Here is an 18,906-nt window from a genome sequence, read left to right as displayed (position 1 = left end):
ACTTCATTTAGAACAATACACTGTCCTACAATAATACACTTCATTTAGAACAATACACTGTCTTACCGTAATACACTGTCCTACAATAATACACTTCATTTAGAACAATACACTGTCTTACAATAATACACTTCATTTAGAACAATACACCGTCTTACCGTAATACACTTCATTTAGAACAATACACTGTCTTACCGTAATACACTTCATTTAGAACAATAAACACTGTCGTAAGGTAATACACTTAATTTAGAATAATACTCTGTTACCTTTAAACTTGCCAAGTTCACGATCTTAAAACGTGTGTGTATTTGTAATAACACATTAGAAACAATGTATTTCGTATTCGTTATTTTTACCGTATATATATACGGTGACAATAGTGTTTGATTAAATTCCCAGGACTTTTATTTTCAGAAACTGAAAACAAAACGTTCACCGTTCTTATGGAATACTCATTAACAGATCTACAGGGTGGCCTGTAAGTCCCTACCCATTCATGTGTTATTATGTTATATTCAATTACGCATGTATTATAAATTTGTTTCTTTTTTTCAGAGAAATATGGCCGATGTAAGCCCATTTACACTTGAAGAGCGTATTGTGACAAGTACAACATATGATAACTCTTTTGGGGATATATAAAGGACATTGTGTCTAAACAACGTTATAATACAAATGATGAGTTGAAGGCAGCTGTTACCGCGGCATTTGGAACAATAACCCCTGCTATTGAGGGAAAATGTCTCACAGAACATGGCGTCGCATAATATTATGCAGCGAGAATGAGGGATAGCACACAGATACCCTGGATACATGAGATATATGGATGGGTAGAAACTTACGGGCTACCCTGTATATATAAACAGATCTAATTAAAACACTACAGCGTTTTTCTGTCGAAGACCTTTATTCTGATATCTTTAAAATACAGAGTAAATATCAACTACAATAATTCTATCCAACATTTTGAAACGAAACAAAATTTCAAACTTTAATGCGGAATGAAACAAGTTACAAAAAAAAAACGATAAAAATCGCGTGCGTAACCCAACCTTGTCAAAAGGTGTTAAATCAAAGCTCTTAAGATTCATTTAATAACAGAACAGCACTTCATTACCACAGCAACATGTTTCATAGTCACTTTTCTCATCACTGTTCCCTTGTGAATATTCTACTACACCAGTTGAACCTCTCTTTAACGGTACGTTAACGAAATACCAGCAAGTAAGTAAGCCTATCCATCAGCCAGCTGATGAAAGACATTTTACACCGATACTTTAAACTAAGTGCTTTCGTTGCTTGTTGTTTTAAACCTCTATCTTATACCGAATGCTTTCTTGGAATCCAAACGTCGTCTTCGCTGGTGCAAGAACTCTGTGACGATGTCGACATGCGTGACGAGTGGGTAGACGACCGGTAATTCATCCAATCAAATTCCTGGTTGAGATGAGCTGGTGACCTCTGGTGGAAAGGACCGTCAACAACACATTCCTGGACAGTACCCGAAAGTACACCGACGTCAGAAAAGCCTCGTGGATCTCGAAGAACTTCTGGTGTGATCTACGCATGCGTAAACTACCATATACTGGAAGCGAGATTCGTCTTGAGGAGGTGACGTCACCAGTCTTCCGACCGCTTGAAAGAGATGTCAGTGTGGATGAAGCGCTTATTACTGGAGAATAAACGTCGTTATGTAAATTTAGACCTTCCACAGTTAATTCCAAGTCGCTGTTGTTAAGTACACGTGACGTCTTTCGACAAGTAATGGGCAAAATAGGCTTTCTCCTTCTTGAAAACTTTTCCGACGTTGATGTCATAATGGGACAGCTCTTCCTAAAATTCTGATTTCTTATGAAGCCTGGACTTTCATCCAACTGCTTGCTAAGTTTGCCTTCTTCTATCTTGTACCTCAGCCGCTCCACCCCTGGCAGTCGGGGACTTCTCATCTCCGCCACGATTCTGTCTGAACAATATATCCTGAAATTAAAAAGAAATTACCTAAACACGTGAACAGAAATGAATTACATCGTTCTTGGAAATAAGAACAAAACTTTTGTTGTTAACTATAAAAGTTTACATTTTTTCAACGAGAACTTGGTTTTTTTCAACACCAAAACCTTTCATCCTTAAGATGAAAATGATAGTTTGTAACTGAAAACCAACTTTGAGATTTCGACAGGTTTAAAATGTCATATTTTATTAAAGATAGTCCATATTTTGGAGTTTTACAGGTTTAGAATGTCACATCTTATTAAAGGTAGTCCACTTGTTGGAGTTCAAAGGGTTTAGAATGTCCTATCTTATTAAAGGTAGTCCACCTGTTGGAGTTCAAAGGGTTTAGAATGTCTTATATTATTAAAGGTAGTCCACTTGTTGGAGTTCAAAGGGTTTAGAATGTCCTATCTTATTAAAGGTAGTCCACCTGTTGAGTTCAGTGGTTTAGAATGTCTATTATATAAAGATATCACCTGTTGGAGTTCAAAGGGTTTAATAATATAGGACATTCTAAACCTTTGAACCCAACAGGTGGACTACCTTAATAAGATAGGACATTCTAAACATTCTAATTTCATAGTGTTCACATTTTCCTATTAAATGCTAAAAGTTTTTTTATTTTTATTTTCCCTTTTCTTATTTTCATGTTTTGAAGCTCTGCTCAAATAAATGGTTGAGACTAACAACGCAAAATGCATATTTTTTCTTTATGTTCATTGGCCTTAAGATTTTGGCCAGCAGTGTATCTTATTAAAGGTAGTCCATCTGTTGGAGTTCAACGGGCTTAAAATGTCATATCTTATCAAAGATAGTCCATCTGTTGGAGCTCAACGGATTTAGAGTGTCCCATCACAAGTAGTCCATTGTTTCGTTTATTTTGTTGTAAATCCGTCTTATTGAATTCCCTTAGAGTCTAAATTCACCTTTGTTCTTGTTCACACTTCCAGAGTTTTAAGAAAAATTCTGCCATTCAAAAACAGTTATTCATATTAATTTAAACTTTATTTGTTTTTGCTCAGAGCAGAGTTACACAATGGACCAGTTGTGCTGCGTCCATTACGTATATCTAAAACTAACCTTTAGCGTTAAATGCCTTGAAATCAACTAGTTAACACCGCTGAGTTGGGAGATATAACTTAACATTGCTATCGTCAAAAATATTCCTGTTTACATTGGTTTCCAAGAGCTTTTAGTAACACTAACAATCAATACAATTCAATAAATACACTGATATTCAAGAAACTACACTACATTAATGATAAAAAATATTTATACCAGAGAACAATTTATCACAACGATCAAGATAAGTAAATAAAGCAGTGTTACCGAATTTCCTCGACTCTGTGCATACAACGGACTAATCCGTTTTAAACATTACCAATCGATGACACGTAGACCTATCGTGTCTTTCAAATGATAAGGCTATTAAACTATCGGCTTGAACTGGTCACGTAACTCACGATTAGAACTGACACATGATTCACTTCTATTTTCACTGTACAACAATGTTATCTTCGACCAGATAAGACTTTTACCACGATAGTTCCCTGTTTTCTGAAAGATATTTGTTAGGCCTAACGTAATTTCAAGGACTAACCTCAATGTTTTTTGTTTTTCTCTAATTTACTTGGAAATTTCATTTCGACATAAAAATATAACTGACTCAACGAGAAAACATGTGGAATTACTAACCATATGAAAACTTATGCTATACAATGAAAAGTCCACGCAGAAAAAAAAACCCGACAAAAATATAATTATTTCTATCACGCAGTCCTGGGCCTAATGTTTTCCTTAATAATTTCAACACTTCCATTTTACCAATACTTTAGTATACAATTTTGTTTACATTGTTCAGCAGTTCAATCGAATAATGCAGATCAGTTGAAATATACTGTATCTAAAATGAATTATCATTGTGTCTCATAAATTATTAACACTACCCATTTGCCACAGTTTTGGCGAAGGCTATTCTCGTGTAACGCCCAGGGAACAAATCTAGTTTCAACCAGAATCTAGGACTAAAAGGCATTAAAGTGTGACTGTTCACTTTTTTCTTTTATGTGTTCTATTGCTTTCCTAGTGGAAACGTATTTTAGCCTGTACAAAATACGTGCTTAAACAATCAAACCGTGTGATTAATATTTAATAAGTCACTGAATACGATTAGTTTCTATTCAATGTCGATTGAACCTGTCACGAAAGTCACACAAACTAGTTCAATCTTGAAAAAAAACAAATGATAAAACACTAATAGTGAACTTAAATACAAAAATAAATTGTAACTGAAATCACTATCGAATATTATTGAAAGTGAATGATACAACAAGACTAGTTTTGGTGAAAACAAATATAAAGTCACAGTTATCACTAAACGACTGGTACAAGATTGATGATGTATAACGATAAAAGACAAAGATTCGTTTCTTTGCTTTTAAACACAAAACTACACCAAGGACGGTCTGTACTCACCACGGGTATCAAAACCCGATTTCTAGCGTTATTAGAATACAGACTTGCCGCTGTGCCACTATATGTGTGTGAGTATGAGAGAGTGTGTTTTATTATAGCAAAGGAACATTGGACTATCTTCTGTGTCCACGGAGAGGAATCACCCCTGATTTTAACATCGTTATTCTGTAAACGTACCGCTGTGACACTGAGGTTAGCATCGTCATTCTGTACCGCTGTGACACCGAGGTTAGCATCGTCATTCTGTAAACGTACCGCTGTGACACCGAGGTTAGCATCGTGATTCTGTAAACGTACCGCTGTGGCACTGAGGTTAGCATCGTCATTCTGTAAACGTACCGCTGTGGCACTGAGGTTAGCATCGTCATTCTGTAAACGTACCGCTGTGGCACTGAGGTTAGCATCGTCATTCTGTAAACGTACCGCTGTGGCACTGAGGTTAGCATCGTCATTCTGTAAACGTACCGCTGTGACACTGAGGTTAGCATCGTCATTCTGTAAACGTACCGCTGTGACACTGAGGTTAGCATCGTTATTCTGTAAAAGTACCGCTGTGACACCGAGGTTAGCATCGTCATTCTGTACCGCTGTGACACCGAGGTTAGCATCGTCATTCTGTAAACGTACCGCTGTGGCACTGAGGTTAGCATCGTCATTCTGTAAACGTACCGCTGTGACACTGAGGTTAGCATCGTCATTCTGTAAACGCAATGCTGTGACACTGAGGGGCAAATAAATGTTGATTTTAATCAGGTGGGTTAAGACTCGTAATCTGAGGATCGCGGGTTCGAATCCTCGTCGCACCAAACATGGTCGCCCTTTCAGCCATGGGAGCATTATAATATGACGATCAATCCCCACTATTTGTTGGTAAAAAGTAGCCGAAGAGTTGGAGGTGGGTGGTGATGACTAGCTGCCTTCCCTCTAGTCTTACACTGCTAGCGCAGATAGTCCTCGAGTAGCTTTGAGCGAAATTCAAAATACACAAACAAGCACAATGAAGCACTGTAATAAACACATAGAAAAATGATAAGAAATAAACTTTCACATATCAAACATTAAAGATTTCGGACTTCGCATCATTGTGGTTTACTAAGCTAATATCCGATTTATATTTACTCTTTAAATGTATTCCAAGCCAACTTGCATTAAAGAGCTCACTGAAATATACTTCGATTCCCCTTGGTGGTCTCAGCAGATGGTTTGGTTTGTTTTGGTGGACTCGGCAGATGGTCTGATGTGGCTTTGTTGTCATAAAAACACACATACTAAAATATAAGTTATAAGCTAGAATAAAACTAAAATATAATATTATAACTTAAATAATAGAATACTACAGAGGTTAAATCTCTGTAGTATAGAAGTCAAATACTGCATAACTTGCTTTACAAATTACCAAAGTCGCCAATATTAATTATAGAAACATTAAACAAAAATATGAAATTTACACGAAAGTAAAATGGTTGTTAGGCAGAACCTAAAGGTTGTTAGGTAGAACCTAAGGGTTGTTAGGCAAATCCTAAGGGTTGTTTGGCAGAACCTAAGGGTTGTTAGGCATATTAGGCAGAACCTAAGGGTTGTTGGGCATATTAGGCAGAACCGAAAATATATGATGAAATGTTTACCGAATTAGAAAGACTATTATACAAAGTTGAATTTCTACAAAATTATTTACCCAATTTTAAGTGTAAAGACGCCAAAATGTTGTAATTCAGTTTAGAGCTTGAAATCGGGTAAAACTGTTTTTGCTTCACGAGTTTAAATTTGGAAATGAGGTAAGGCTTAATCATTGATTTCGAAATTGCTTTATTATGAAACACAAGGTTTCGCTGCAGTCGGTACCTAAATTTAGAGAATGACACCATCTTACCCAAAAACAAATTAATACTTTCTTTTTTATATTTACTTTATCCATAAGATATAAATTGTATTAAGTTATGTTAAAAAATTCTATCTAACTTTAAAGTCCTCAAAAATTATCGAGGCAAAACGTACAAGAAAATGGTCACGCGCTGTTTTAAGCGGCGAAAGGAGCAAACAAAAAATATCATGATTAATATTTTACTAAAAGGTCACTAACAACAGGAAATGCTCACAAGATGGCAATCCTATCTTCTAATTTGCAATGTTAAAATTGATATCACCAGAAGCCTAATGAACGCCCCATAGTTTAAGACTTATTTTTTATGCTTGAACAATAGGGAACATAGAACTTCAAGAATTAATTATTAAGTTCCAGCACAAAAGTGAATAGTTACCAAAGCAATTGAGTTTCTCTGAATCATGTTATAAATATACGGTATTCGTTAGAAGTTTTATGTTAAAGTCTCATTTAGCAAATGAAAAAAAAAAGCACTTATCTGTAATTATAGCCTAAAGACACAAATACAGATCTAAACGTACGCCCGTGTTTTCTTTTAGAAAAGCCAAATCGGAATATCTGCTGAGTTTCCCGAACCACTGATCTTAGCGTTATAAATCCATAGACTTGCCGCAGTACCAGTGTGTGACCCAAACACATGCAAAGAAAACAGTAGTTTTCACCTGAATTCTAAGTTTTATCGGTCTTTTCATTTCTGTGTTTGACATGAAAAATGTTTTCGCTCATTAAAGCGGTAACTACAAAAGTAACGAATTAACTACCTCGTGAGTTGTGATTATTTGACCAATAGAAGACATGGAGAAAAAACCCAACAACAACAGAAGTTTGTATTCTAAAAGTCCTATATTAGTGGTGGGTAACTAGAGAGCAACTGCGTCCTAAGATATACTTCGTATAGAAGGTATTTATTTATTAAAATTTATAATATTTGGCCTTTGATTGGACAATAGGTCTTGCGACACTTGAAAGCAGCACGTGCAGCTTACGGATTAGCTTAAGTTTGTTTACGATATTCAAAAATCCTAATAGATGAAATATTAGAAAAGTATAGATTTTGAAACAAATCAGTTATAGAGCAATTAAAGTTCTCTATATTTCATCTTATAAAAGCATATATAATGTTTTGTGTAAGACTCCAATACTAGGATATCTTAAATAGATAGTCACACGTGTTTCAATCTCTGAACATTCTAACATGTTACAGTCCCTATCTAAGATTAAAGGCCAGTGAACATCTAACATGTTACATCTATCTGAAGTTAAAGCCAGTGAACATTCTAACATGTTACATCTATGTAAAGTGAAAGGCCGGTGAACATTCCAACACATTACATCTATGTAAAGTGAAAGGCCGGTGAACATTCCAACACATTACATCTATGTAAAGTGAAAGGCCGGTGAACATTCCAACACATTACATCTATGTAAAGTGAAAGGCCGGTGAACATTCCAACACATTACAACTATGTAAAGTGAAAGGCCGGTGAACATTCCAACACATTACATCTATGTAAAGTGAAAGGCCGGTGAACATTCCAACACATTACATCTATGTAAAGTGAAAGGCCGGTGAACATTCCAACACATTACATCTATGTAAAGTGAAAGGCCGGTGAACATTCCAACACATTACATCTACAACACAGTGTGATGGAACTCTTGCTATAACGTTTCGAGAGTTGCCAGCGTTATCAAACAAGGAGCAAATAATGTTGATTATGTCACAGCAAGATACGAAGACTGAACCAGGAGACAACTAAAGGTAGTGGAGTATTATATAATGTGATGAATACTCTCTTTTTCTTCAAGCTTACTTCCAAAAGATTGGCGAGATTTCAAAGCTATTTAATGGGCACTAACACAATAATCACCTCTTTTTTTCCTATCTGCCCACCATGAAAAGACAGGTTATATTGGAGCACTCCAGAGAACTGCAATGTTTTATTGCTCCGAGTCTCAGGAGAACTGCAATCAAAAGGTGAATGAACTTTACACTTGAAGTTCATCAACCATCTTTTAAAAAATCAATATTTACAGCTTCTAAATGGGTTTCATGCGCTTTCCTGACGCTACAAAAATGGTTTCTTGCTCAATGTCTATGGTGTAAAAGCACTCACCAAAAAAAAACAACTGTGTTCCAAAAGCTATAGCATGGTAAAGCTTTAGGGTATTACCAGTCAACTCTATCAAAAATTGTCAGCTGTACAAATGTTTGGATGGTGAATCTACTTCAGCTGTCTAACAACCGTTTTTCTGTAAAACATAGTTTTGAGATTTTAAAATGTATGTAATCCGCTTTGAGTCAGTAGTTTAACATGGTTGTGTTGAGAAGTGCCACCCCTGGTGGGTCAACGGTAAGTTTATAGACTTAAATACTAAAATCCTTGGCTTAATTTCCCATCGTGTAGTTTTGTTTTAAAACAAACAGTAAAACACAATACTTGAACAGCAGGTTTGCGAGAAAGGACTACTGAGATAGTAGGGTTGCGGGAGACCATTTTGAAACAAACAACAACAAACTATATGGTGAATGCGACGATTTTTTACTTATGAAGTTCTTCTGAGGCCATTTGATAATATTAAAGCGACTTAAAATTCCACTAATAAATGGGGCAAACAGCTAACACTTCAATACAAACAGATGTACACCTAATGTCGTCTTACCATCCTCCTTTCTGTTTACATAAAATCATCACCCACTTTTAGTCGAGCACACACCTTCTACACTCGACATAGCCGACCGTGCGCGTGTCATTATTGTTACGCATGTACATAGTTATTAACATGCATACACATGTGGCGTTTTCAGGTATGCTGACTTCCCTTGAAGTAGTGGGATAATTGGGTAGGTTCTAACATAACACTAGGTTTGACTAACTTTGTTGTACAAAGTTAAACTGTATCTATTGACTCTTGACTGAGACTTAGGAGTTATTATCATGTGTACGTTGCTTGGCAGTTGTGTTCTCAATTTACCTGATTCATTCTTGTTATATCCTACTTCATGTAACATGTGTAACATCATGATTCCCCTCATGTGATGTGGGTAATATCGTGAGTACCCTCATGTGACGTGGGTAATATCGTGAGCCCCATCTTTGGTCGTGTGGGTCTATTGTATTTATTATTTGCACAGCTCCAGGGTTCTCTTATCAATAAATTCTAGGGTGTTGAAGTATCCACAGAGTCGAACTACTAATACATATATTCATTCATACATGCATTTATCAACACTACATAGACATTGTTACATATACTAGTATCGTTTGAGAGAATGACTTCAGCTAATGAACGTTTACCATGCTAAACAACACAGGATATGACTCAGCCACAGTATAATAAAGTGCTGCCATCTAGAAGCCGCAAAACTCAACACAGTCTGTTTCTCTACTATTACGCTAGACTCGGCTAGAGTGAGGTAAAAGTCGTATGTGTGTGTACTGGGAAGAGTTTAGGACCACCACTCAGACTGATTATTTATTATTACGCTTGAGTAAGGTAAACAATTATAGTTGAAATATGGAAGACCACTTTTCAGTAGGAGACTGTTTCAGGTGAGTTTGTGGGCTCTAAAGATTTACTGCTTTACCACAAACTGTAATGTTAAACCTGCTGACATCAATCTGTTAGCGTACATTAATATCACTATTGTAATAGTATACACTGTTATAATTACAGCTATGTATGTACGTTAATTTCGAAAACTATCCACTGATAACACAGCGATAAAGTTCAGAGTTTATAACTGTAAAATCCAAGGCTTGATCTCTCCTCCGTACATAAAACTATCTCACGCGCTCTACGATATACAGAACCGATTATAACTTGGAAAGTTTTAATTTGTACATTAAATAACTTGTTATCTTGTTTATAACACAAATTGTTCAATGAGAGAAATATTCACCTTAACTCAATTGAACCTCTTTTCTTTAAAAAAAGCAAAACTCTTGTATTATAATCTCTGACGGTTAGTCAAAAATCCACTACCAACGTGTGTTTAGTGTGAAAAACATAACCACATGAGATGGATAGAGGTCAAAATAAAAGTCTATAAACCACAACTATTATAAATATTTGTTTTATCTTCTTTCTTACTTCTTTATACCTGATCTACCAAGTCAATGTTACATTTTATCCAAGTGAATGTTACAGTTTATCAAGTTAATGTTACAGTTTATCAAGTTAATGTTACATTTTATCAAGTTAATGTTACATTTTATCCAAGTCAATGTTACATTTTATCAAGTCAATGTTACATTTTATCCAAGTCAATGTTACATTTTATCAAGTCAATTGCTGATAAAGGAAACATCGCCAGTCTTTTGACACTTTAAACAATGAATTTATAATTGAACTTTCTTGGTACGAAATGAAGCTACATTAACACACTTTTTACAGCCTCCTAGTGGCACAGTGGTATGTCTGCAGACACACATCACTAAAAACCGGGTTTCGATACCTGTGGTTGCCAGAGCACGGATAGCCCATTATGTAGGTTTGTGTTTAATTCTAAACAAAGAAACACTTTTTACGACACTGTCATTTCTCACGTATATCAGAGGATACTTTCAAACTTCATAATAAAAACAGCAAATTTGTTTCCTTGAAAAAAATTGTGACGTAGTGTCTAATATAATTGAAAAACTTCAGGTTTAAATAAAAAAAAATCTGTAATTGGAAGAAATATGGACGAGAAACTTCGATCTATTATACTCGACTGCGCATGTCTGCTGGCTTGTATACTCTCATCTTAGTCGGTTATTAAATAGACAAAAACGTATCACAATCTTTATGTGGTTTAATCCGTCAATTTGAAATATTTTGTCGCGTCGTAAAAATTGGAATTGTTAACTACACTGTCTTCTCTGACGAGAGTAGAAAAATCTGTGACCCAGTATTGTATTTACATATTAAAGGAAAGTAACTGTTACATACGAGTGTTCTCACCTCTTACAGTCACTTTAGAAGTTTCGGAATATTCTGTTGTCACCCTTGTTTTATCTGCTGCTCCAAACTAACAAATAATATTTCACTGTTTTCTAGATAACACTTCAAGGTGCTGCCACCTGATAACCTATACAACTTGTGGAATGTAGACACTAACACTAGTCAAGCTGCTTGGTACGCCTCCGCCCCTTCAGTTCAGGAAGTCTCGCAGAAAGCTGAGAAGTGGCTGAACGACATGACGTCATTGACAATGATGCCCATAGGTTAAAAATCTGCCGTTGTCACAAAAGGGTACGATCTTTAAAATGCTACACAATAAGTTTAAGAAACTATACAAACATATAAAACTTTCAGGTTCAAACACACAAGAACAAGCATGTTAAAACATAGAAACAGTGATACACACAAAAAAACCATTTGGTTCAATTATTGCTTTCCATCTGAAAGTTAATTGCCAGAAATGTTAGTTATAGGGTCCAGTTAAGATCGGTTAATTAAAACGTTGACCATGTTAATTTTAGTGTGAAGTTTGAAACGATGACCATGTTGACCACAATGTTCAGATTAAGGTCATGATTTGTAAATCTATAATTTTAGCTATAATAAAGTGGTTCGGGTGATGTTAAACAGTTTCTTGAGATCTGTTATTACACATTCCACCAAGCCATGCATACTGTCCACTGTACTAAAAATATAATCAGACTTGTGACGATAAAAACAGAGCCCTGACCAAAATGTTCTGACTAGAACGTTAAACATATTTTCCATCTTCGATAATTATTTGTTGTACCAAAAACTATAATAGCTGTGGAAATAATAGTCCTTGTATTGTTTAACAAGTGATTGTACCCGTGTCACTGAAGGTTAACTGTGTTATAAACAACTGCTTTACCTGTGTCATAAACAGTTATCATAGCTGTATTATAATCCTGTATCATCGAGATCTATCATACCTGTGTCATCAGGAGAAAAATTCTGAATCCAAACAGTTTTTCAAACAATCTGACATTGGTACTGTTCTGTTGTTAGAATATACATGTTAACAGTTATTATAAAACAATCTGACATTGGTACTGTTCTGTTGTTAGAATCTACATCTACAGATTTATTATCAAACAATCTGACATTGGTACTGTTCTGTTGTTAGAATCTGCATCTTAACAGTTATTATCAAACAATCTGACATTGGTTGTGTTCTGTTGTTAGAATCTACATCTACAGATTTATTATCAAACAATCTGACATTGGTACTGTTCTGTTGTTAGAATCTACATCTACACATTTATTATCAAACAATCTGACATTGGTACTGTTCTGTTGTTAGAATCTACATCTTAACAGTTATTATCAAACAATCTGACATTGGTACTGTTCTGTTGTTAGAATCTACATCTACAGATTTATTATCAAACAATCTGACATTGGTACTGTTCTGTTGTTAGAATCTACATCTTAACAGTTATTATCAAACAATCTGACATTGGTACTGTTCTGTTGTTAGAATCTACATCTACAGATTTATTATCAAACAATCTGACATTGGTACTGTTCTGTTGTTAGAATCTACATCTACACATTTATTATCAAACAATCTGACATTGGTACTGTTCTGTTGTTAGAATCTACATCTACACATTTATTATCAAACAATCTGACATTGGTACTGTTCTGTTGTTAGAATCTACATCTACAGATTTATTATCAAACAATCTGACATTGGTACTGTTCTGTTGTTAGAATATACATCTACAGATTTATTATAAAACAATGTGACATTGGTACTGTTCTGTTGTTAGAATCTACATCTACACATTTATTATCAAACAATCTGACATTGGTACTGTTCTGTTGTTAGAATCTACATCTACAGATTTATTATCAAACAATCTGACATTGGTACTGTTCTGTTGTTAGAATCTACATCTATAGATTTATTATAAAACAATCTGACATTGGTACTGTTCTGTTGTTAGAATCTACATCTACAGATTTATTATAAAACAATCTGACATTGGTATTGTTCTGTTGTTAGAATCTACATATAAACTGTCATTGTAAAACAGTATATCATCTTTAATACTTTACAAGTCAATAAGCAACAAATGCTTTCTTCCTCATTATATTTTTTAGTACAAGGGGCTATTAATGTCGCGCCCGCAGTAGATACCGATTACATTGCACAACAATTTTTTTTGAAAAGTTTTTGTTGATTGTGACAGGTACCTGGTGGGTATGTACAAATATAGTTTTGGGTGTGCTTCATCACATAGGAACTCTGAGAAATAGACAGTTAACTGTTTACCGGCAATAACGTATTTAATTGCGTTTGTTTCTAATACGCTATTAAGTTCAATGTAATTAAAAGTGTTTTGGTCCTGATTTTAGCTTGTATTCAATGTGTTGCAGTGTTCAACAGTAGTCAGCAAGCATTGACGGATTCCAGTTGTCCTGATATCGTTTTTCCATTGTAGCAATGTCCTGGTGAAACTGAAGATTTCAATAAAATGGTACGTGACGGGCAAATGTGGATGGATTTTCGTGATCAGTAGCCAAACATCTATAAGGAATACCAGTGTTCAAGAAGCAAAAACTTTGTTGTAAAAGAAAAATTTTCTTAATGTGTTTCAGTTTTGCATAATTATAATGATTCGAAATTTGATCATAGTTTATACAGATGTATTTCAAAAGAAGAAATGTTTAGTTCTTAACTGTTCCTTTTAACTAGAAACGTTTTATAAATTGTAATAAATAACTTGAACTAAAATGAACTTAGAAAACTTAATGTTACTTCAGGTTGCAGTTTAAAACGTGAAAGGTATTGGATAACTGTGACCATACATATATACTGTTAGGTTTCACAATTCAGTGGTACTTCAGGTTTCACACACACAATATGAAAAGATAACAATAATGATCCATTTTAACCTTGCCACTGTAACTTTGCTTTCACCATGGTTTCAGTCACATGAATAACGATTCACAAGACTTAGCGATTTAACTCCCAAAATTAGAACAATCAATACACTATTACAAATTGTGAACTTAAAAATAAGTTGTGTGTGATGTAAATTTTGTTTCTGTTCTGACCTATTGCAGGTTCAACATAGCCACCAAAGTACTCTTAAAGCTTCGTCACACATGTATGGCTAAGAATTCCGATACAGAGAAAGAGGATAAAAAACACAACTCTTGGGTCCAGTCAGGTCGGTCTTGTGCACGTTAACCATGCCACTAGGTGGCGCCCCAATCACGATGCTTCTCTCTTTAATATTGACATCTTTATGATACAAAATATTAACCTATCTATGTATAATATTACTTAATAATTCAGGGGATTGTAGAAGACGTGTATAGTTTTGTTTTGGTAAGATCTGTGAGAAGAGTTACGTTTAGAAATAGGATTATAATAACAGAAACAAAACTAAGAACTGGTAATAAACGACTCTAACAAGTTACCAAGGAAACGTTCGACCTTGAAAATACAAGCTTATCAGCTGAAACAGGATGCTAATAGGAAGGTAGTGTCTACTTTAATGTTTTCTAAATAAATGTACGGTTGTCTTAAAGTCTGTGTTTGTCTAGAATAATGCATATACCTCTTAATATCAACTAGTAGAGAAATTGTTACCTAACGTGAGAATATCAACAGCTATTAATAAAGAAAATGATACTATAGCTCAAAGATATCAGACAGTTGATGTTGGCAAAGAAAGTGTTACCTTTACGTTCCTGTCTTTGAGGTCCTTATTTCTTTACACAATATTACAGTTACTGATTGATCACTTGTTTCCCGGTTTCTTAACACAATATTACAGTTATTGAATGATCACTAGTTATCCGGTTTCTTAACACAATATTACAGTTACTGATTGATCACTTGTTTCCCGGTTTCTTAACGCAATATTACAGTTATTGAATGATCACTAGTTATCCAATTTCTTAACACAATATTACAGTTACTGATTGATCACTAGTTATCCGGTTTCTTAACACAATATTACAGTTATTGACTGATCACTAGTTATCCGGTTTCTTAACACAATATTACAGTTATTGATTGATCACTAGTTATCCGGTTTCTTAACACAATATTACAGTTATTGACTGATCACTTGTTTCCCGGTTTCTTAACGCAATATTACAGTTATTGATTGATCACTAGTTATCCGGTTTCTTAACACAATATTACAGTTACTGATTGATCACTAGTTATCCGGTTTCTTAACACAATATTACAGTTATTGACTGATCACTTGTTTCCCGGTTTCTTAACACAATATTACAGTTATTGACTGATCACTAGTTATCCGGTTTCTTAACACAATATTACAGTTATTTACTGATCACTAGTTATCCGGTTTCTTAACACAATATTACAGTTATTGATTGATCACTAGTTATCCGGTTTCTTAACACAATATTACAGTTATTGATTGATCACTAGTTATCCGGTTTCTTAACACAATATTACAGTTATTGACTGATCACTTGTTTCCCGGTTTCTTAACACAATATTACAGTTATTGACTGATCACTTGTTTCCGGTTTCTTAACACAATATTACAGTTATTGACTGATCACTAGTTATCCGGTTTCTTAACACAATATTACAGTTACTGATTGATCACTAGTTATCCGGTTTCTTAACACAATATTACAGTTTTTGAATGATCACTAGTTATCCGGTTTCTTAACACAATATTACAGTTATTTACTGATCACTAGTTATCCGGTTTCTTAACACAATATTACAGTTATTGACTGATCACTAGTTATCCGGTTTCTTAACACAATATTACAGTTATTTACTGATCACTAGTTATCCGGTTTCTTAACACAATATTACAGTTATTGACTGATCACTTGTTTCCTGGTTTCTTAACACAATATTACAGTTATTGAATGATCACTAGTTATCCGGTTTCTTAACACAATATTACAGTTACTGATTGATCACTTGTTTCCCGGTTTCTTAACACAATATTACAGTTATTGACTGATCACTTGTTTCCCGGTTTCTTAACACAATATTACAGTTATTGACTGATCACTTGTTTCCCGGTTTCTTAACACAATATTACAGTTATTGACTGATCACTTGTTTCCCGGTTTTCAATACAATATTACAGTTATTGACTGATCACTAGTTATCCGGTTTCTTAACATAATATTACAGTTATTGACTGATCACTTGTTTCCCGGTTTCTTAACACAATATTACAGTTATTGATTGATCACTAGTTATCCGGTTTCTTAACACAATATTACAGTTATTTACTGATCACTAGTTATCCGGTTTCTTAGCATAATATTCTTATATCAGTTCTAATGTTCACCAAGTACAATTAGTACATTTCGACATATTCCACTACTCGTTACTCTATACAGCATGGTGCAAATGTGATAGACGTAGCAATCATTGCATGTTTCTTGAAACCAAATATTTACGAGAATGTACAATATTAAATTACACGGAGGTACCAAATTTTCTGAATGTAAAAAACAAACAAAATCACTAAACACATCGATCAAACGAATAGTTGCAAAACTGATGAGTGCGTTCCGGGAAAGGGGCGAGATGTAATCGATTGTAGAGTCATCTATCGGATAAAATCAAACTATTTGAAAACGTCATATTTTGGGGATTTAAATTAAACCATACATATAAATCATAACCTGAATATTAACAAAATTCATTTTAAATAAATTATATTAATCGTCCCTTTATAATTTAGGAAATTAAAACTTGTTAATTTTACTGGATTTCTTTTCAGAACAAAGCCAAATTGGACAAACTGTTGTGTTTACCACAACGAATCGAGACCCAGATTTTAGTTGGACGTCCTGACACTTCTTGCTGTTCCACGAGGGACTAACATCACAAAAAGCTGTCAGCGCAATACTGTCTTAATTTCTGATAGACAACTAGTAAACAGCACCCACCGCCCACTCTTGTTACCACTATTACAGCACAACCTGGTCCTAAGCTATAAAGTTCATTTTTTACTACGAGTTACAAACATTAGCTTGGACACATAAATCATTAAGCTACGCACACAACACTGCTTGGTCATATTACTCAAGATACTTACCAAATGCTTAAAGTGCAGGGTATTGAGTCGTTAAATTATTCTGTACATGGCCAAATGGTTTACCACAAACACAACTTGTAGTACCGTCCACTACCGGTAGGGAACCACATATCGCCTCTTGGTCAGCAACTTTATGTTATTGTGGATACATCACTCAGCTTCTTTGAACTGGGTGAAATCATGCCTATACAACACAATAGTGTTAATAAACACCAGTGTTGATTGTATTCTTGTTTGTTGTGAAAACCACCAATAGACCAGCACATAAATAAATTGTGCAAAGAAGTTTGAAAACTACAGGTTTTAGGGCTGAAGTTTCTTGGTAAACTGATTATCTATTCCTTTTAGCTTTTGAAACATTTATTAGGCTACAGGAAACGGCTACAAGATGCTGGTTATCAAGGTTGAAACAAAAACATTTACATAGAACAGGCTATAATCACCAACAGATTTCGCTGTTCAACATGTAACTTAATTTAAGCACAAGTGGAAGCTATTATCCTAATTATTTGATGACAATAAGTTTCTATTGTTATTAACATCACAAAAGTCTTTACTTAGTCACGTAACTAGTAAACTGACACACTAGATAAAGAGATGTATACTTTACACCTTCCATCTCCTTCTATTGATAATGTATACTTTACACCTTCCATCTCCTTCTATTGATAATGTATACTTTACACCTTCCATCTCCTTCTATTGATAATGTATACTTTACACCTTCCATCTCCTTCTATTGATAATGTATACTTTACACCTTCCATCTCCTTCTATTGATAATGTATACTTTACACCTTCCATCTCCTTCTATTGATAATGTATACTTTACACCTTCCATCTCCTTCTATTGATACTTTACACCTTCCATCTCCTATACTTTACACCTTCCATCTCCTTCTATTGATAATGTATACTTTACACCTTCCATCTCCTTCTATTGATAATGTATACTTTACACCTTCCATCTCCTTCTATTGATAATGTATACTTTACACCTTCCATCTCCTTCTATTGATAATGTATACTTTACACCTTCCATCTCCTTCTATTGATAATGTATACTTTACACCTTCCATCTCCTTCTATTGATAATGTATACTTTACACCTTCCATCTCCTTCTATTGATAATGTATACTTTACACCTTCCATCTCCTTCTATTGATAATGTATACTTTACACCTTCCATCTCCTTCTATTGATAATGTATACTTTACACCTTCCATCTCCTTCTATTGATAATGTATACTTTACACCTTCCATCTCCTTCTATTGATAATGTATACTTTACACCTTCCATCTCCTTCTATTGATAATGTATACTTTACACCTTCCATCTCCTTCTATTGATAATGTATACTTTACACCTTCCATCTCCTTCTATTGATAATGTATACTTTACACCTTCCATCTCCTTCTATTGATAATGTATACTTTACACCTTCCATCTCCTTCTATTGATAATGTATACTTTACACCTTCCATCTCCTTCTATTGATAATGTATACTTTACA

General features: G+C 34.5%; 1 protein-coding gene across 1 annotated transcript; it reads right to left on the bottom strand.

Annotated features, from left to right (window-relative positions):
• Positions 1-1,290: 1,290 nt before the first annotated feature.
• LOC143241922 (uncharacterized) lies at positions 1,291-17,410 on the bottom strand. Its single transcript, XM_076485227.1, has 2 exons — positions 17,392-17,410; positions 1,291-1,980 (listed from the first exon to the last, which is right to left on the bottom strand). Exon 2 carries the CDS (start codon positions 1,947-1,949, stop codon positions 1,425-1,427), a length of 525 nt encoding a protein of 174 aa, XP_076341342.1. The 5' UTR covers positions 1,950-1,980; positions 17,392-17,410; the 3' UTR covers positions 1,291-1,424.
• Positions 17,411-18,906: the final 1,496 nt, after the last annotated feature.

Source organism: Tachypleus tridentatus, unplaced genomic scaffold, assembly GCF_004210375.1.
Source record: "Tachypleus tridentatus isolate NWPU-2018 unplaced genomic scaffold, ASM421037v1 Hic_cluster_1, whole genome shotgun sequence".
NCBI lineage: Eukaryota > Metazoa > Arthropoda > Merostomata > Xiphosura > Limulidae > Tachypleus > Tachypleus tridentatus.
The sequence above is the reverse complement of the archived record's forward strand: the minus strand, read 5'-3'. Positions and strand labels throughout refer to the sequence as shown.